Here is an 18,571-nt window from a genome sequence, read left to right as displayed (position 1 = left end):
AAATAGTTTCGAACTATGGAACAAGGAAGTATCCCAAACCTACACCGAAGTATTGACGGTGATTTTTATATATAAAATTATTAATTAAAAATTATATAATAATTTGACATATTTAATTTTTTTAATTATTATTTAATAATTTTTAAATTTTAACTATCAAGTATTACCTCTACATAAATATAATTATATGTAAATTTTTATTTAAATTTTTAAACATTCTATTGCACGATGATTGCAATTTATTTTTATTTTAAATTAGTAATTCCTTAAATTTTCAATTCTACCTAATGACTAAATTTAAAATTTATTAATTTCATTTTCTATCCTTTTAATACATCTTATTTAAAGATTTTTAAATTTGATAAAAAAATACGCTTAGTCGTTAACAGCGTTGAACCATTAACGGAGCTGAGTGATACGAAAGTTGGGGAATTACTAATTTACCCCTCTAATTAAACGTTACTTCTCCGGTTCTCCCAAACACACACTTAATCGTTGAAGCACGAACGGCGGCTCCAGGCACACTAGCGGCTTCAGTTGGACCCGCGACAACATGTGTTCCCCGACGGAGGCAACACGATCGGGGGTAAGCATCTCTCCTGGTTCTCGTTTGCAGCGTTTCATTTTTTTTTTTAGATTTTCGATTCTTTTTTTTTTCGGGTTTGGGATTGTTGATGACAAGGTTTAGGATTTTCCGTGTGTGTTTGACTCCTAGTGTTGAAAAGGTTGTGAAGAGCTGTAATTTTTAGGTTTAGCAACCATCATTGATGCTCTATTTTTTCAAATCCTGTGTATTTCGAAGTGTTGTTTTTGTTTCTTTGAAATGATTATTTTTCGTTTCAAATACTGTTTTTTTTTCCCTGAAAGAGTGTGCTCTATTTTGTTTTTAACCCTTTTGAAATGTTGTTGCTCTGTTTTTTATACTTGAAAATTTCATTAATTTGTTCCTGTTAGGTTTTCTAGTTCATGTTCTAAACATGGAATTTGAAATGCATATCAGATATGGACTATTTTAACATTAAGTTCCATCATAGAGGAACCTTTAATAATAAAGAGGGAGTCTGACAGTATTTAAAGGATGAAAACACAATGGTGGACAAATCGTGATCAATTGGGGATAATGTAGGTTTATGACATTTTAGAGAAGTTAGGATATTTTGAAGACAACAGTGCTGTGTTGTGGTACAAAGATTGTGGGTTGAGTATAGACGAAGGGTTGAGACAGTTGAAGACTGATGTAGATGCAATGGCCATGGCGAATGTTGGAGTTGAAAAGGGTGTTGTCAACTTGTTTGTGATGGATAAGACATCTGAGCCTGATGATTTTCCCTATGAGATTGGTTATTTAGATGTTGGTGGTGGTAACACTAATGAAGTAATGATGTTGATGTGGAAGTGGATGCCCAAAGTGTGGATGTGGAGGCCTAAGTTCCTAATATAGTTGAGGTCCAAGTTGTTAAGGATGTTGGTTTGGATAAAATTTAAATACATGGAGAAGAAGAAGCCCATGCCAACAATGCTGATTCTTCAAGTGAGGAAGATGAAGAATATGAGACACAGGATGATGAAGATCTTTACTTCAATGACAATGAAGATGATTTCTATGGGGATGATGCTCTCTTTGACGTTGACATCACTTTGGAAGAACTGTATCAAGAAATTAAGAAAAAGAAAAGAAAAGAAACATTGAGTCAAAGAAGAAGAAAAAGGCTGGCGTGGTGCAAAGCAGTGGGCTTAGTGAGGATGAGGGGCTGGATAGTAATGAATTAGAAGATTTGCCTACTGAAGGGGACAAAGAATACAAAACATTTCCGGTGTATAATGAGTTGAAGGACATGAGTGCTTATGGGTGGGAGGTTAGAACATTATTTGCTACAAGAGAGGAATTCAAGTGCATAGTAGCAGAAATGGTAAGTTTCCAGTTGTCGATAAGGGTTGAATGAGAGCTAAATGTAAGGATGGTTGTGGATGGTTTGTATATGGAGTGAAGATGCCGACCGAGGATAATTGTTTTTTTTTTTTGATAGTTTCCTCACTGAACCAACCTTCAAGAGAGAAGGCTACACACATACAAACAAAAGACCAAACTAAGAAAGAAAACCGTCACAGTTGCAGCTCATTATTTAACATCCGAGTGATGAAATCTAAGTGGTTGGACAAGGTGTTTAAGAGGAAGGTTGAAGCGAATCCAAGACTGAATTTGAAGGATTAAAGAAAGGGCACAAAACAAGTGGAACATGTCAAGGTGCAATTGTCAAACCCAAAATCTTTAAGGGTAAAGAAGTTGGTGGACATCAATGACAGCTTTGAGGTACAATGGCGGAGGCTATATTACCATTGGCACGAGCTCTTGATGTCAAATTCTGGATCCTCAGTAAAGCTTCAAGTTCAACTACCTCCAGAGGCACTAACTAAAAGTCCTACCGTCCCAAGAGGGTTAAGCACGAATGCTTTTGTAGAAAATTTCAGTTAACTGGTTTTCCTTGTCCTCATGCAGTTAGTGCCATAAATCGTGCCAAGAATGATGTTAGAAATTACGTTGATAACTGTTATAAAAGAGATGCATATGTTGCATTTTACCAACATGTAATTAGTTCTTGCAATGGAGAGCAATTGTCGGAAAGAACTGATCGAGCATCCAGATTTGATGCCCTCAACATATAGAAAGCCTATAGGCCGGCCTACCAAAAAGAAAACCCGGGGACAAGATGAAGAGCCAGGTGGTTCAACTATGTCTAGACCTGGGGAAGCAACAAAAATGCTCCGGATGTGGTGTAATTGGACATAATAAGATGGGATGTCCACAAAGACTTCCAAGTGTGAGTTTGAATTTCTATTACTAGCCTATATCATGTGAGTTTAAATATGTAAATGTTTAGTTTAGTATTAATAACCAAAAATTATTGTTATCATAAGAAACTACCAATGTACTAGCTTCAAGACAAAACACCATGGTGACAAAGAAGGCCAAACCAAGATGAAGCACACAAAAGCAATAACTTTTGAAGCTTTCAAAGCAATGGAGAAAGAGGGTTTAGTTAGGACTGATAGAATTTATATCAGGGTGTTCATAAAAAAAATCAAAATGTGGTTAATTGGTTAAAAAACTATAACCACATTTTGGTTAACCTGTTTAATAATAATTTTAAAAACCATATCCATATTTTTTAAAATTGGTTAATCAAAACCAAATTAAAAAAAAACCAAATTTTAACCTATTAACCAAAACTAAAACCAAATTAAAATCAAAACCTAATTTCAAAATGACAACGGTTCTTCTCCTCTTCGACAAAACCTCTTTGACAAAACCAAATTCACTCTTTTTCGCCTGTCAACAGTTCTTCTCCTCTGCCTCTCGTCGGTGGTTCGTCGGACCTCTACCTCTTCGAGTCATCACTTTGATTCGAGATTCGCGACTCTGTCTTCACTTTGATTCGCCGGAGTATCTCTCTTTTTGGGTTCTCTTCTTCTTTTGTTGGTGGCTCGTCGGAGCTCATCGAGGTAAGCCTCCTCCTTGCCCTTGGTTTCGAGTTCTGAGTTTTATCTTGAATTTGTTATCTGGGTTTTTTCTATCTTGATGATTTGTTCTGTTTTGTTTGGTATACTTCTGACTTCTTCATTTCAATGGATTGAAAATGTGCAAATTTTAAAATCTGCCAGTATTGAACTCTTCATTTCAATGGATCCTACTTTAAGTTTCTTCTTCACTGTGGTTCACTTTTTGATTGGTTAGGACTTAAATTAATTTGTATGTGTTGTTCTAATTATCTGTCTCATTGAATGGAAAATTGTTATTCTAGTTGCTGCATTATGCTGTGTTTCTGCAACATTAAACTATAGTAATTTGGCCACTGATATCAATTAAAAGGGATTGTAGGATCACTTTGAATAATCATAAATTTGATACCATGATTTCACCAATAATTAAATCACCCTTTCTAACAGTAAAAGAGGGTTATGTCTAATCCTAATCTCTTGTTCTGTAAATTATGCAATATTTAATTTAATCTAATTTGATGTTTTGTGATCATAACCTATTGGTTTATCCAAAATTATAAATAAATGAGATTTTAAACTGAATTATACAATGTGTTAATCTATTGAAACCATTTATTACGTGCATGACATGCAATTTGTGTAGTTTAAATATTTGTCTTATGAATATATATGTTAGATGTTAGATATTAGAAGGAGTGGTAGAAGGGTGAACTTTTTGGCTACAAACTTGTGTGTGATTGTGTTTATTTAATTTTTTTTCTTGGTCTTTTGTTGATTTGTATTGTAAAGATTAGATTATAATGAGTATGAAGAAGGGTAGAGAAGTTGGAAATAATATTATTGAATCCAGAAATGGGTTTTGAGATTTTGGATTCGGTAGAAGTATGATGATGATGCCAAGTGTGTTTGGAAGCAGAGATCCATTTGATGATCCTTTTTTCAGTGACCATTTTAATAGCTCAACTAACTGCTTTAAATTACTTTTCTGTGTTCTCTAATTACTTTTCTGCATTAGTTTATACAGTTGCACTTAATGTACAATTTTAGTCTGGTATTTAATTGGATATGCCATTTGCTTTGGCCCCTAGCTCACTGGATGAACGTTTAAGTTCTGGAACCTAATTAGGGACTCCATCTATAAGCCTAGCAATTAGAATTATATATATCCAGTAGGACTTTGAGCACTAGAGGAAGGTGATGAGTCAGGAAGTCCCAAGTAATAAAGTGATAGAAAGCTGGCCCCCTATTTGATAGAGGTTCTTAATCCCCGGGGATATCTCGTAAGGAAGAATTAGGAATCCCTCACTTTCTTGTGGAGGTGATCATAGGGGTCCCACGCAGATGAATGAGGGGCTGGTAGTGAGAACCTCATCTTTTTGAAAAAGCAAGCTCAGATGAATGTCGATTGACCGAAGAGGACAAGAAGGTTCTTCTAGATTGGGTTGGTGTTCAGTGAGAGGGGCCTCTCCCTTACAGCGTGAGAAACTGGGATAAGCTAACTTCCTTGGTCATACCGGTTACACGGAAAGATTTGACTCATCTAGAGGAGTCTCAGTTGCCGCATAGCGGTCCAGTTTTGGAACAGGTCAATTGGCGGTTCATACCCCATTCCAGGGTGAGGAGCCGGCTACTGGCACTGAACTCAATTACCGAATTCAGGGCTGTGTCGGCTTACATGAGAACAGCAGATTCTCCTATATTCGAGCATTCCCAAGTGATTGGGGGGAGCAATCAAGCCATTAGGCAGCAATAGTAGGGGCATCAAAAGGAGAGCGACCTTGGCTTTTTAGAGAATCCCGCTCCTGTGTCGTGGGACTTGTAGCTCGCTTACACTAAGTATACCACCGGGTGGGGTTTTGTATTCTTCCAGTTTCGAGTGTCTTCTTGGATAGTTATAGCGGCCCATAGGCGCGAGATGTACCTTGTGGGGGGTGGGCGGCGTATATATATATATATATTGTATCCTTCCAGTTTCGAGTGTCTTCTTGAATAGTTATAGCGGCCCATAGTAACATCATATAATCTAATTATTATATATTACATAATATATATTTCTTAACTTCTTAAATGATTATAATTGATGACACTTCTTAGCTCTTGTTCCCTAAAATCTTATTTGCTAATTAGTAATTAAGCATGGTAATAATTGATAACACTCAACCTTTGGTGCTTGACTTTCAAACTCTAACAAGTTCTTAAGTTCTCAATGGTTATTTGATTCAACATTTGATATGGTAAGTGGTCAATTCTTAAATAAATTAGATTGGATGCAACATGGCAGATAATTAATGTTAATCTTATTATCTTTAACTGAACTTGAATCGATTTTAAGTATATGTATATATTGTTTGAACTTTACTTTGTGTGTGATAACTAATCCATTTTGTAAGAAGCTAATGTTACATGAATTAATTTTTTTGTGTGCTAGTATACTATATGAATATTTACATTTTAATTTGTATATATTTAGAGATTTAATATTGTTGAAGTATTTAATAATTAGATTTAGATTTTAAGGCTTCTTATTCAGAATGAGATAGTCGATCGTGATGTTCTCGTGTCAGAGTCTGTAGAGGATTCGACTTCTACATTACCTTCACTCCCAACCACATCATCTGAACACAAAAATCAATCAACAGTTTGGGACCACTTCAAGAGAACATCTAATGATGAAAATAAGGTTCAATGTCAACACTGTTTGAAAGTGATCAAGTGCGGAAATGGAACAAAAGTAATGAGATCACATTTAAAGATTTGCATAAACAATCTCGGGTAGGTTTGATGCAGAATATGCTCGGGAAAAATTGATATCGATATTTGTTTGTGAGGAGTTTCCTTTTCAATTTGTAAAAAATCAAGGTTTTAAAGAATATTTGGCGGCTTTGCAACCAGGATTTAACACTCTTTTACGTATTAAACACTCTTTTACGTATTATGTTGGTACGTGACATCTTGATACTTTATGAAACAAAGAAGGTTCAATTTCAAAAATACTTTTCCAAATATGGAGGAAGGGTTTGTCTTTCAACTGATAACTGAAGTTCGTGTCAGAATATGGCGTATATGTGTTTGATGGCTCATTTCATTGATGTGGACTGGAAGTTGCAAAAGAAAATACTAAATTTTTGCCAAGTCATCGGCCACATCGGAGAGATTATGGCTCAAAATGTTAAAGCTTGTTTGAATAGCTGGAAGTTGAACAAGATCTTGAGCATGACAATTGATAATGCATCATCTAATGATGTAGGAGTTATATATTTACAAAGAAGACTGATTTTTGGATGACTTCAGGAATGGAAGTATCTCCATATGCGATGTTGTGCGCATATTTTAAACCTGATTGTGAAGGACGGATTAAAGGAGATTGATGATTCGGTCGCCGAAATTCGAGATGCTGTGAAATGTTAGATCTTCAAATTCAAGATTAACTAGGTTCAAGACATGTATTGTACAAGAGAATATTCCACATAAGAGTCTTGTTTGCCTAGATGTTGAAACATGAAACTCTACATACTTAATGTTAGTAGCAGTCTTAAAGCATCATAAGGTATTTGAACTATTAGTGATGCAAGACAAAAAAATTTGTTGAAAAATTAAACCAGGGAAGAGGGGTATATTCAATTCAAGATTGAGATTATGTTAAGTCCGTCTTACCGTTTTTAGAGATGTTTTACGATGCTACATTTCGCATCTTTGGATCTTCTTATGTCACTAGTAACTTATACATGAAAGAAGTGTTTGCTCTTGGAATGAGAATTCAACAATATCGTGATGATGATGATTTAAGCATAAGTTTTATGGTAAGATGAAAGCAAAATACAACAAGTATTGGGAAAATGCAAAAACTATTATCATGTTAATTGCCGTAGTTCTAGATCCTGGCCATAAATTGGATTATGTTGAGTAGTGCTTCGTTGTTTTCTTGTCTTCATTTGCTTTATAATTTATATCAAGGTGCAGATGAAGGAAACCAAGATGATACCCTCTTCCAACCGAGTGCAAGTGATAAAGCCAATGACATTTATGACATGAGGTTATATCGCCGATCAATCGGTCGCAAATCCGATCTTAAATCTTAAGATATTGGAATTGCGACCGGTTGATCGACGATATAACCCCATATCATAAATGTCTTTGGCTTTATTACTTGCACCCGACTGTCTTAGTTTCCTTCATCTGCATCTTGATATAAATTGTAAAGTGAACGAAGACAAGAAGACAACTTTGACTTCAATTCACCGCCCACTTCCGCACCAAAAGAATTAACTAGGCACCACTCAACATAATCCAATTTATGGCAAAGATCTAGAATTACGACAATTAACAACATGTTAATAGTTTTTGCATTTCCCCAATACTTGTATTTTGCTTTCATCTTGTCATAAGACTTGTGCTCAAATAATCATCATAACGATATTGTTGAATCCTCCTTCCAAGAGCAAACACTTCTTTCATATATAAGTTATTAGTGACATAAGAAGATCCAGAGATGCGAAGTGTAGCATCGTAAAACATCTCTAAAAATGGTAAGACGGACTTAGTATAATCTCAATCTTGAATTGAAGGTATCCCTCTTCCCTTGTTTAATTTTTCAACAAATTGTTTGTCTTCCATCTCTAATAACATTAAGTATGTAGAGTTCCATCGCGTTTCAACATCTAGGCAAACAAAACTCTTATGTGGAATATTCTCTTGTGCAATACATGCTTTGAACTTAGTTAATGTTGAATTTGAAGATCTAACATACTTCACAGCATCTCGAATTTTGGCGACCAAATCATTAATCTCCTTCAATCCACTCTTCACAATCAGGTTTAAAATATGCACACAACACCGCATATGGAGATACTCTCCATTCAAAACTGAACTCTTCCAAGAAATCAGCCTTCTTTGTAAATACATAACTCCTACATCGTTAGACGATGCGTTATCAATTGTCAAACTCAAGATCTTGTTCAACTTCCAGCTATTCAAGTAAGCTTCAATATTTTGAGCCATAATCTCTCTCGTGTGGCCGATGACTTCGCAAAAATTTAGTATTTTCTTTTGCAACTTCCAGTCTACATCGATGAAATGAGCAGTCAAATACATATACGCCATATTCTGACATGAACCCCAGTTATCAGTTGTAAGACAAACTCTTCCTCCGTATTTGGAAAGTATTTTTGAAGTTGAACTTTCTTTGTTTCATAAAGCATCAAGATGTCACGTGCCAACGTAATACGTGAAAGATTGTTGAATCCTGGTTGCAAAGCTGCCGAATATTCTTTAAAACCTTGACTTTCTACGAATCGAAAAGGAAGCTCCTCGCGAACAAACATTGATATCAATTTTTTCCGAGCATATTCTACATCAAACCTACACACTTGTGCTTCTGGGCTAGGCGATGTGCCTGTTTTCTATTGTTTGCCTATATTTGAACCGGGATTGCTTATGCAAATCTTTAAATGTGATCTCATTGCACTTGTTTCATTCACGCACTTGATCACTTTCAAACAGCGTTGACATTGAGCCTTATTTTCATCATCACGGGTTCTCTTGAAGTGGTCCCAAAATGTTGATCGATTTTTGCACTCAGATGATGTGGTTGGGAGAGGAGATAATGTAGAAGTCGAATGTTCTGCAGACTCTGACATGGGAACATCATGATCGGCTACCTCATTCTGAATAAGAAGCCATAAAATCTAACTATTAAATACTTCAACAATATTAAATATGTAAATATATACAAATTAAAATGTAAATATCATATAGTATACCAGCACCAAAAACAAATTAATTCATATAACATTAGCTTTTTATAGAATGGACTAGTTATCAAACACAAAGAAAAGTTTAAACAATATATACATATACTTGAAACCGATTCAAATTCAGTTAAAGGTAATAAGATTAACACTAGTTATCTGCCATGTTGCCTCCAATCCGATTTATTTAAGAAATGACCACTTGCCATATGAAATGTTGAATCAGATAACTATTGAGAACTTGTTAGAGTTTGAAAGTCAAGCACCAAAAGTTGAGTGTCATCAGTTATTACCATGTTTAATTACTAATTAGCAGGCAAGATTTTAGGTAATAAGAGCTAGGAAGTGTTATCAATTATAAGAAGTTAAGAAATATATATTATGTAATATATAATAATTAGATTACATGATGTTACTATTTTAGGGAACAAGAGCTAGGAAGTGGTTGAATAATAATAATCATCCCACTTTTTAAGAATATGATGTGAATTTTATCAGCAAGTAGTGTTGTGAGGCAACTATATAGGTGTAATTATTGCTTCGTAATCAAATTACTATCTAAATAATTGGACCTACCAAAAAAATTTATATATAATTCTAATTGCTAGGCTTATAGATGAAGTCTCTAATTAGGTGCCAGAACTTAAATGTTCATCCAGTGAGCTAGGGGCCGAAGCAAATGGCATATCCAATTAAACACCAGACTAAAATTGTACATTAAGTGCAATTATATAAACTAATGCAGAAAAGTAATTTAAAGTAGTTAGTTGAGCTATTAAAAGGGTCACTGAAAAAAGGATCATCAAATGGATCTCTGCTTCCAAACACATCATCATACTTCTACTGAATCCAAAATCTCCAAACCCATATCTGGATTCAAAAATATTATCTCTAACTTCTCTACCCTTTTTCATATTCATTATAATATAATCTTCACAATACAAAGCAACAAAAGATCAAGAAAAAATTAAATAAACACAATTACACATAAGTTTGTAGTCAAAAAGTTCACCCTTCTGCCACTCCTAATATCTAACATATAACATATATATTCATAAGACAAATATTTAAACTACACAAATTACATGTCATGCACGTAATAAATGGTTTCAATAGATTAACACATTGTATAATTCAGTTTAAATTTTCATTTATTTATAATTTTGGATAAACCAATAGGTTATGATCACAAAAACATCAAATTAGATTAAATTAAATATTGCATAATTTACAGAACAAAAGATTAAGATTAGGCATAACCCTCTTTTACTGTTAGAAAGGGTGATTTGATTATTGGTGGAATCATGGTATCAAATTTATTATTATTCAAAGTTATCCTATAATCCCCTTTAATTGAAATTAGTGGCCAAATTACTATAGTTTAATGTTGCAGAAACACAGCATAATGCAGCAGCTAGAACAACAATTCTCCATTCAATGAGACAGATAATTAGAACAACTATTTTTCATTCAATTCATACAAATTAATTAAGTCCTAACTAATCAAAAAATGAACCACAGTGAAGAAGAAACTTACAGCAGGATCCATTGAAATGAAGAGTTCAATACTGAGAGATTTTAAAATTAGTACATTTTCAATCCGTTGAAATGAAACTCAGAACTCAGAACCAAGGGCAAGGAGGAAGTTTACTTCAATTGATGAGCTCCGGTGAGCCACCAATGAAAGAAGAAGAGAATCGAAAAAGAGAGATACTCCGACGAATCAAAGTGAAGATAGAGACGCGAATGGGGGGTCGAGGCAGAGAGACAAAGTCTCGAGTCAAAGTGAAGACTTGAAGAGGTAGAGGTCCGACGAACCACCGGCGAGCTCCGCGAGAGGCAGAGGAGAAGAACGGTTGACGGCGGCGAAGAGTGAATTTGGTTTTGTCGAAGAGGAGAAGAATGTTGTCATTTTGAAATTAGCTTTTGATTTTAGTTTTGGTTTTGGTTAATCAGTTAAAAACTGGTTTTTTAAATTTAATTTTGGTTATCTAATTTTAAAAGCTATGGATATAATTTTTTATACGGCCGTTACAAATCCGATGTCATAATTTGGCATTATATACAATAACTCGACATTATGCACCATAACTCGGCACTTTACGTTATAACTCGGCGTTATATGTTACAATCAGACTCAATGGACTACATCTTGGAATAAAAACTTCCGACCAGACATTATCATTTATTAAAATCTATTAATTGCTCTTTAATTCAGATGATCAATAGAAACATAACTGATCTATTTTATCTCACCTATAAAGGTATGATATTTTAACTTCAAACGATACACTGAATTCACAGTACTAACTTAAGCATTGGAGTGTCTTTTTGCAGATACACTCCTCCTTTGTTCATACTCTCCGTGACGTGATATCTCTCTGGACGAAGAGCTCGGATCTTTCAAGTCTATAGCTCGGTGTTGAAGGAAACAACTCGGCGTTGACTCTCAGACACCGAGTTACGTCCAGGTTAGTCACACAAGAACGATTGGCGCCCACCGTGGGGCCTCGAAATAAACACCTTTCTTTCTATAGGCCCAATTTCCTTCCCATGGCTTTAAACTTACTTGCACCTTTGTAAACAAAGGTCATATAGTAAATCATTAAGGCCCGAAAAAGGCCGATCTATATCTATTTTCCAATTTATATCAATCATCTCTATTTTCTAATTTATATCAGTCATCTCTATTTTTCGATTTATATCAATCATCTCTATTTTCTGATTTATATCTGTTATCTCTATTTGCCAATTTATATCTGTTATATCTATTTTCCGATTTATATCAACCATCTCTATTTGCCGATTTATATCAATTATCTCTATTTGCCGATCTATATCTATTTTTCGATTTATATCAATCATCCTATTTTCCAATTTATATCAATCATCTCTATATTCCGATTTATATCTGTTATCCCTATTTGCCAATCTATATCTGTTATATCTATTTGCCGATATATATCTGTTTTTCTGATCTATATTTGTCATATCTATTTTCTAATTTATAACAATCATCTCTATTTGCCGATTTATATCAGTCATCTCTATCTTTCAATTTATATCAATCATCTCTATTTTCGATTTATATATGTTATCTCTATTTTCAACTTATATCTGTTATATCTGATTTCCCAATTTATATATGTTATATTTATTTGCCGATCGATATCTGTTTTTCCGATCAATATCTGTCATCTCTATTTTTCAATTCAACTCTGGTATATCTATTCGCTGATCTATATCTGTTTTTCCCATCTATATCTGTCATCTCTATTTTTCAAATCATCTCTGGTATATTTATTTGCCGATCTATATGTTTTTCCGATCAATATCTGTCATCTTTATTTTTCAAATCATACCTGGTATATCTATTTTCCGATCTATATCTGTTTTCTGATCTATATCTGTCATCTCTATTTTTCAACTTATATCTGTTATCTCTATTTTTTCAATCTATATTTGTCATCTCTATTTTTCAATTTATATCTGATATATCTATTTGCCGATCTTTATCAGTTATCTCTAGTTGCCAATTTATATCTGATCTCTCTATTTGCCAATTTATATCTGATATCTCTATTTGTCGATCTATATCTGATTTTTCGATCTACATTTGTTATATCTTTTTGCCAATCTATATCTGTCATTTCTACTTTTCGATTTATATCTGTTATTTCTATTTATCGATCTTTATCAGTTATCTCTAGTTGCCAATTTATATATGATATCTCTATTTGCCAAATTATATTTGATATCTCTATTTACCGATCTATATTTGATTTTTCGATCTACATCTGTTATATATATGATCTATATCTGTCATCTCTATCGATTTATATCTGTTATCTCTATTTGCCAATCTATATCTGTTATATCTATTTTTCAATCCATATCTATCATCTCTATTTGCAAATCTATATCTGTTATCTCTATTTGTCGATCTACATCTGTTATCTCTATTTGTCGATCTATATCTGTCATCTCTATTTGCCGACCTATATATGTTATCTCTATTCGCCGACCTATATCTGTTTTTCTATTTTCAAATCTATATCTATTATCTATGTTTTCATATTTATATCAATCATTATCCGAGCTATATCAATCATTATCGTTTCTATATCAATCATTATCAGTCATTGTCAAATCTATATCAATTATCATAAGATCTATATCAAAGATCTTCAATCAATTATCCATTCGCGATAATTCTTCAATTCAAAGTCGCATCGTTTACACATGCACAATCAAACACAATCTTCAATCAATTATCCATTCGCGATAATTCTTCACTTCAAAGTCGCATCGTTTACACATGCGCAATCAAATTCAATCTTCAATTCCGAACTATGACTATCAACAGTCAATAAACTCAATCACATCATACAAGTACAAACACTTATCCATTCGCAACAACTCTTCAATTCAAAGTCACATCGTTTACACATGCGCAATCAAACTCAATCAAATCACCAAACAAAGGTGAACTAACTCAATATTCTCGCCCAACCAAATTCACTTTTATCAAAATCGTCTCAGCAACTATTCAAATTTAACTATTCAGTTCCATGAAAAAAACCTAACCGTTGCATCTATTAAATCAACCGTTCAAAATTACATTGGAAAAATCAAAGGCACAATCAATGACAAGACTACTACACTTTTCAATACACGTTAACTTCAAATCACGTCTGAAATTCAAATTATTCATTATTTTAATAAAGTAAATTGATCTGGGGGATCCATACCTATAACTCAAATCGCCGAGTTATAACTAAAAAAGCTCAACCTGCTTTATTAAAATATAGCCAGGCTAAGCTTGGGGGCTATGATACGGCCGTTATAAATCTGATATCATAATTCGGCATTATATACAATAACTCGACATTGTGCACTATAACTCGACACTTTACGTTATAACTCGGCGTTATACGTTACAATCAGACTCAATGGACTACATCTTGGAATAAAAACGTCTGACCAGACATTATCATTTATTAAAACCTATTCAGATGATCAATAGAAACGTAACCGACCTGTTTTATCTCACCTATAAAAGTATGATATTTTATCTTCAAAGGATACACTTAATTCACAGTACTCACTTAAACATTGGAGTGTCTTTTGCAGGTACACTCCTCCTTTGTTCATACTCTCTGTGACGTGATATTTCTCTGGACGAAGAGCTCAAATCTTTCAAGTCTATAGTTTGGCATTAAAGAAAACAACTCAACGTTGACTCTTAGACACCGAGTTACATCCAGGTTAGTCATACAAAAATAATTTTAAAAATTATTTTATTAAACTAGTAATTATAATTTTTAACCGATTAACTATATTTTAATTTTTTTTATGAACACCCTACGCTTAACTATTATATCCATTAAAAATAGCACATAAAACATAATGATAATTTTTTTTTTCTAATTATTGTAAAATATCTTTGACGGGGATATAAATATACACAGACGCCAAAGTGGAAGGAACCTTGTGGGTGATCGATTGCAAAGTTTGAATTTTGGACTTGGAGAAAATTGTGTCTATTGTGTTGCTTGTGTCATTTCTTAGGAAATTCTCGTTCTTTTGATCTTTTCTAAATTCTAATAAGTTTTGTCGTGATCGTAGTTTCTTTTATTAATTTTAATATTTTACTCAATAATGTAAGGACATTAACACAAATACGAAACATAATATGAAATTTGTGGATATATAAATTTTAAAATATTAGAAAATATGAAAATACACATATATATAATATAAAATATTTTTTAAATAAATCGTAATAATATTTTGATATTTTATTAATATTAAAATATAAATTATTTTTTAATTATTTTTAATATTTTATTTTAATTATATAAAGTATTTAAAATATTTTTTGTTTTAATAAATAATAATATATATTATTTTTAAATTTATTTTAAGAGTATATGTTAAAAAAAAACTGAAACTAACACGTAATAATATTTAGATGTATTGAAATATATTTAAAAAAATTTTATTTTTTATTAAAATACAGTTAGACATAATAGACACGTATATCAAACGAATATCAATAAATATTATATCTAAAATATATTTGATATACAAATACGACAAAGATATCAATACTTCATAGGTTCCACTATGGAATAAAATAAAATGTAATCAGAATGAATTGTACACCTTGACTTATTTAATAATAAAGGAAAATAAACCAATAATACAGTGTATCAACAAAATATTGCTCAACTACATAAAATATTATAATGCCAACTTAGTCCCAAAACAAAGACACAAGTTTAAATTTCCGGGAGTGCTAATGATTAGAAAGAAAAAAAAACGTAACTTTAAATATTATATCATCTTAAATTACTTAAAATAATATATCATAAGTATTATCTAAACAAAAAAACACATAATGTCAGTCTTAAAAGAGAAATAATAGAAGATTATCGAAATTTATTATTTTTAGACATCATTTAATTATTAATTTAATTTTTTAATCTAATTTTTTAATCTAGTAATTTAACAATATACTTTATCTTATATTTTTAAATATTAATGGCTAAAAACAATTAATTTTAATGACCTTCTAATAACCTTTCTCGTTTCAAAAATCTTCTAGTTCTTTTATTTAACCATGCTATGAATTATTCGATGAAAATAGTATCGGCAAAAAGGATGTCGATGGAAAGACTAAACAACATTATGTTGATAAAATTACTACAGGTTCTAGTGGGAACAGTTATTCTTAAAGGGTTTGAACTTTGAAATTCCACACATGACAAGAAAAGATTGGTGGAGTGTGTCTATAAATATGGTATTATTTTGCTGGATTTTCGTTCGACTTTAATACATATATTGATTAATTTTGTTTCAATGATCTTAATTCGAGAAATAGATACGATTTCCTCTAAAAATTAAACTCAATCCAAAATTTAAGGACTTTTAATATTGATGTTTATTACTTTGCAAGTAGTGAAAAAGTAATGAAAATTTTGTGTTATTAATAACACATTGATACAAACGGATGTTTAACATGAATTAAAAAAACACAAATTGGATTAAACAAACTTAAATGCGGAACTAAAAGAAAGGAATGAAATATGCTAAGATATTGAAAATACAAAAAGAGATAAATATGACTGGAATTTTGCAAAATTTTAGTGAGATTTATAATATTAAATTAAAATTTTTTTTATTCTTTATTCTTTGCTTCTCTTATTTATAGAGAAAAAATGCACTCTAATATAAATTCTTTTTTTTTTAAAAAAAAATAGGCACTAGTATTAGAGAGAGAATTTTTTAAAATTATTTTTTTAATGTTTTTGTTTATAAATAGCAAGGAAGGAGGATACCAGGGCAACCTTGAAAAACCAATTAACAATTAATTCCCCATTCTTTCTTCTAACACGCTCTCGCGCACGTGATGGCGCAATCTCCTCCAGCATTCTTCAAAGTCCATGAAGTTTACAAAGTTGCGCCGCCACAAGGAACCACCACCACCACAACCACCACCCTTCCCTTAACCTTCTTCGACCTGCTATGGCTAAGGCTTCCCTCCACAGAGCGTCTTTACTTCTACGAATTCCCAAACCCAACTTCTTCATTCTTTGACTCTCTTCTTCCCAATCTCAAACACTCCCTTCAACTCACTCTTCAACACTTCTTCCCCCTCGCCGGTAACATCACTTGGCCGCAACATTCTCTCATTCCTACCATCACCTACGTCCCCGGTCAAGATTCCGTTCCTCTCGTCGTATCCGAATCCAACGAAGATTTCAACCACCTTTGTTCCAATCTTTGCCAAGTTTCCAAGTTCCAACAATTAGTACCTCGCTTGAGTATTTCAGATCACAGAGCTTCTTTGCTTGCGTTGCAAGTAACCGTGTTCCCGAACTCTGGCTTTTGCATCGGAATAACTACTCACCATGCCGCTTTCGATGGAAACTGCTCAACCATGTTCATGAAAGCATGGGCCTATACGTGCTCCCAGATCTCACATACGCCATCGATGTCACTTCCCGAGAATCTAACACCGTTCTTTGACAGATCAGTCGTAAAGGACCCAAAGCGAATCGCCGAGTTGTTCGCGAAGACATGGTTGAACTTCGGTGGAGAAAACAATAGGAGTCTTAAGATCTTGGAGACAGCCACGGAATCAAGAACCGATGTAGTTAAAGGGGTGTTTGAATTGAAGACTTCACAAATTCAAAAGCTCAAGAAACATGCAAAAAGCAGTAACTTGGAAACTAAGGTTTCTACTTTTGCGGTTACTAGTGCTTATTTGTTGAATTGCTTGGTGAAAGCAGAGCAACAAGAGTCCAAGAAAGTTGCATTTTTATTCAACGTGGATTGTAGATCCCGTTTGGAACCTCCATTGCGGCCAACATATTTTGGAAACTGCGTGGCGATTCCGTTGATATCGGTAGAGAAAGAGGGGATAGAAGGGAGTGATGGGTTCATAAATGCTCTGAAGATGATAACAGAGATGTTGTATGATTTGGAGAATAATGATAATGGGGTGTTAAATGGGGCAGAAAATTACATGTTAATGGTGCAATCTGTTGTTGGAGAAGGGAGTAGATTGTACTCACCTTCGGGTTCACCATGGTTTGGGGTTTATGGGGTTGATTTTGGATTTGGAAAGCCTACAAGAGTTGATGTTGCTTCTGTTAATAAGACAGCTTCGTTTTCTCTTTCTGAAGGTAGGAATGTCGATGGTGGAATTGAGATTGGTTTGGCTCTCACCCAAAATCACATGGAGACTTTTGCTGCTCTTTTTCACCAACAAATTGAAACCTTTTAATGCTATCTTTTTGTTTGAGAAAACTATAGCATTTGTATCTTTTATTCAAACAGAAATGTAAGCTAGGTACTGCAATCATACCAGCACTTATGAAATGTAAGCAATGTATATTTTTGTAGTTTTCTTTTTTTAAGATGGGAACACTGAAGAGCTATGTATGATGAGATTGGATGGTTTTGTACTTTTGTATGTTCTATATCAATATAGTTAGTTTTCTTCCAATATCAACTCCTACTATGCCACTCTTTATACTATATCCAACGAAAAATTATATTATATCCACCAGGAAGCCATGTTAAAGAACATTAAACACCATTGATTTTACTGAGTCTCAGAGTTTTGCTTACCATGTCGAGTCACATGTAATATGTTAATTTGATTTGAATGGAATATTGTGGCCAAAATAATTATCAAAATAGTGTACGCAGATTTTTTATTGGGTCAACATTCTTGACACCGAGTTGACAACAATAGTTTTTTTGGCATAAACAACAACCATCTACCGTTTACTATTCTTTTTAAAAGGAGGTGT

General features: G+C 33.2%; 1 protein-coding gene across 5 annotated transcripts; it reads left to right on the top strand.

Moving 5' to 3' along the window:
* Positions 1-448: 448 nt before the first annotated feature.
* On the top strand, positions 449-18,261 carry LOC112716509 (malonyl-CoA:anthocyanidin 5-O-glucoside-6''-O-malonyltransferase-like). 5 transcript variants are annotated; one of them, XM_072205423.1, is made up of 4 exons: positions 449-586; positions 11,583-11,716; positions 14,379-14,512; positions 16,573-18,261. In XM_072205423.1, the coding sequence occupies exon 4, from the start codon at positions 16,660-16,662 to the stop codon at positions 18,037-18,039; it is 1,380 nt and encodes a 459-aa protein (XP_072061524.1). In that variant the 5' UTR covers positions 449-586; positions 11,583-11,716; positions 14,379-14,512; positions 16,573-16,659; the 3' UTR covers positions 18,040-18,261. The 5 variants fall into 5 exon arrangements, 1 of the variants encoding a protein (XP_072061524.1); XR_003160375.3 differs by lacking the exons at positions 11,583-11,716; positions 14,379-14,512; positions 16,573-18,261 and adding exons at positions 1,001-2,819; positions 3,339-5,584 and having other exon boundaries at positions 454-586; XR_011866922.1 differs by lacking the exons at positions 11,583-11,716; positions 14,379-14,512; positions 16,573-18,261 and adding exons at positions 3,339-3,501; positions 6,016-6,430 and having other exon boundaries at positions 468-586.
* The last annotated feature ends 310 nt before the right edge of the window (positions 18,262-18,571 follow it).

The sequence above is a fragment of the Arachis hypogaea genome, chromosome 10 (assembly GCF_003086295.3).
Source record: "Arachis hypogaea cultivar Tifrunner chromosome 10, arahy.Tifrunner.gnm2.J5K5, whole genome shotgun sequence".
Lineage (NCBI taxonomy): Eukaryota > Viridiplantae > Streptophyta > Magnoliopsida > Fabales > Fabaceae > Arachis > Arachis hypogaea.
The sequence above is the reverse complement of the archived record's forward strand: the minus strand, read 5'-3'. Positions and strand labels throughout refer to the sequence as shown.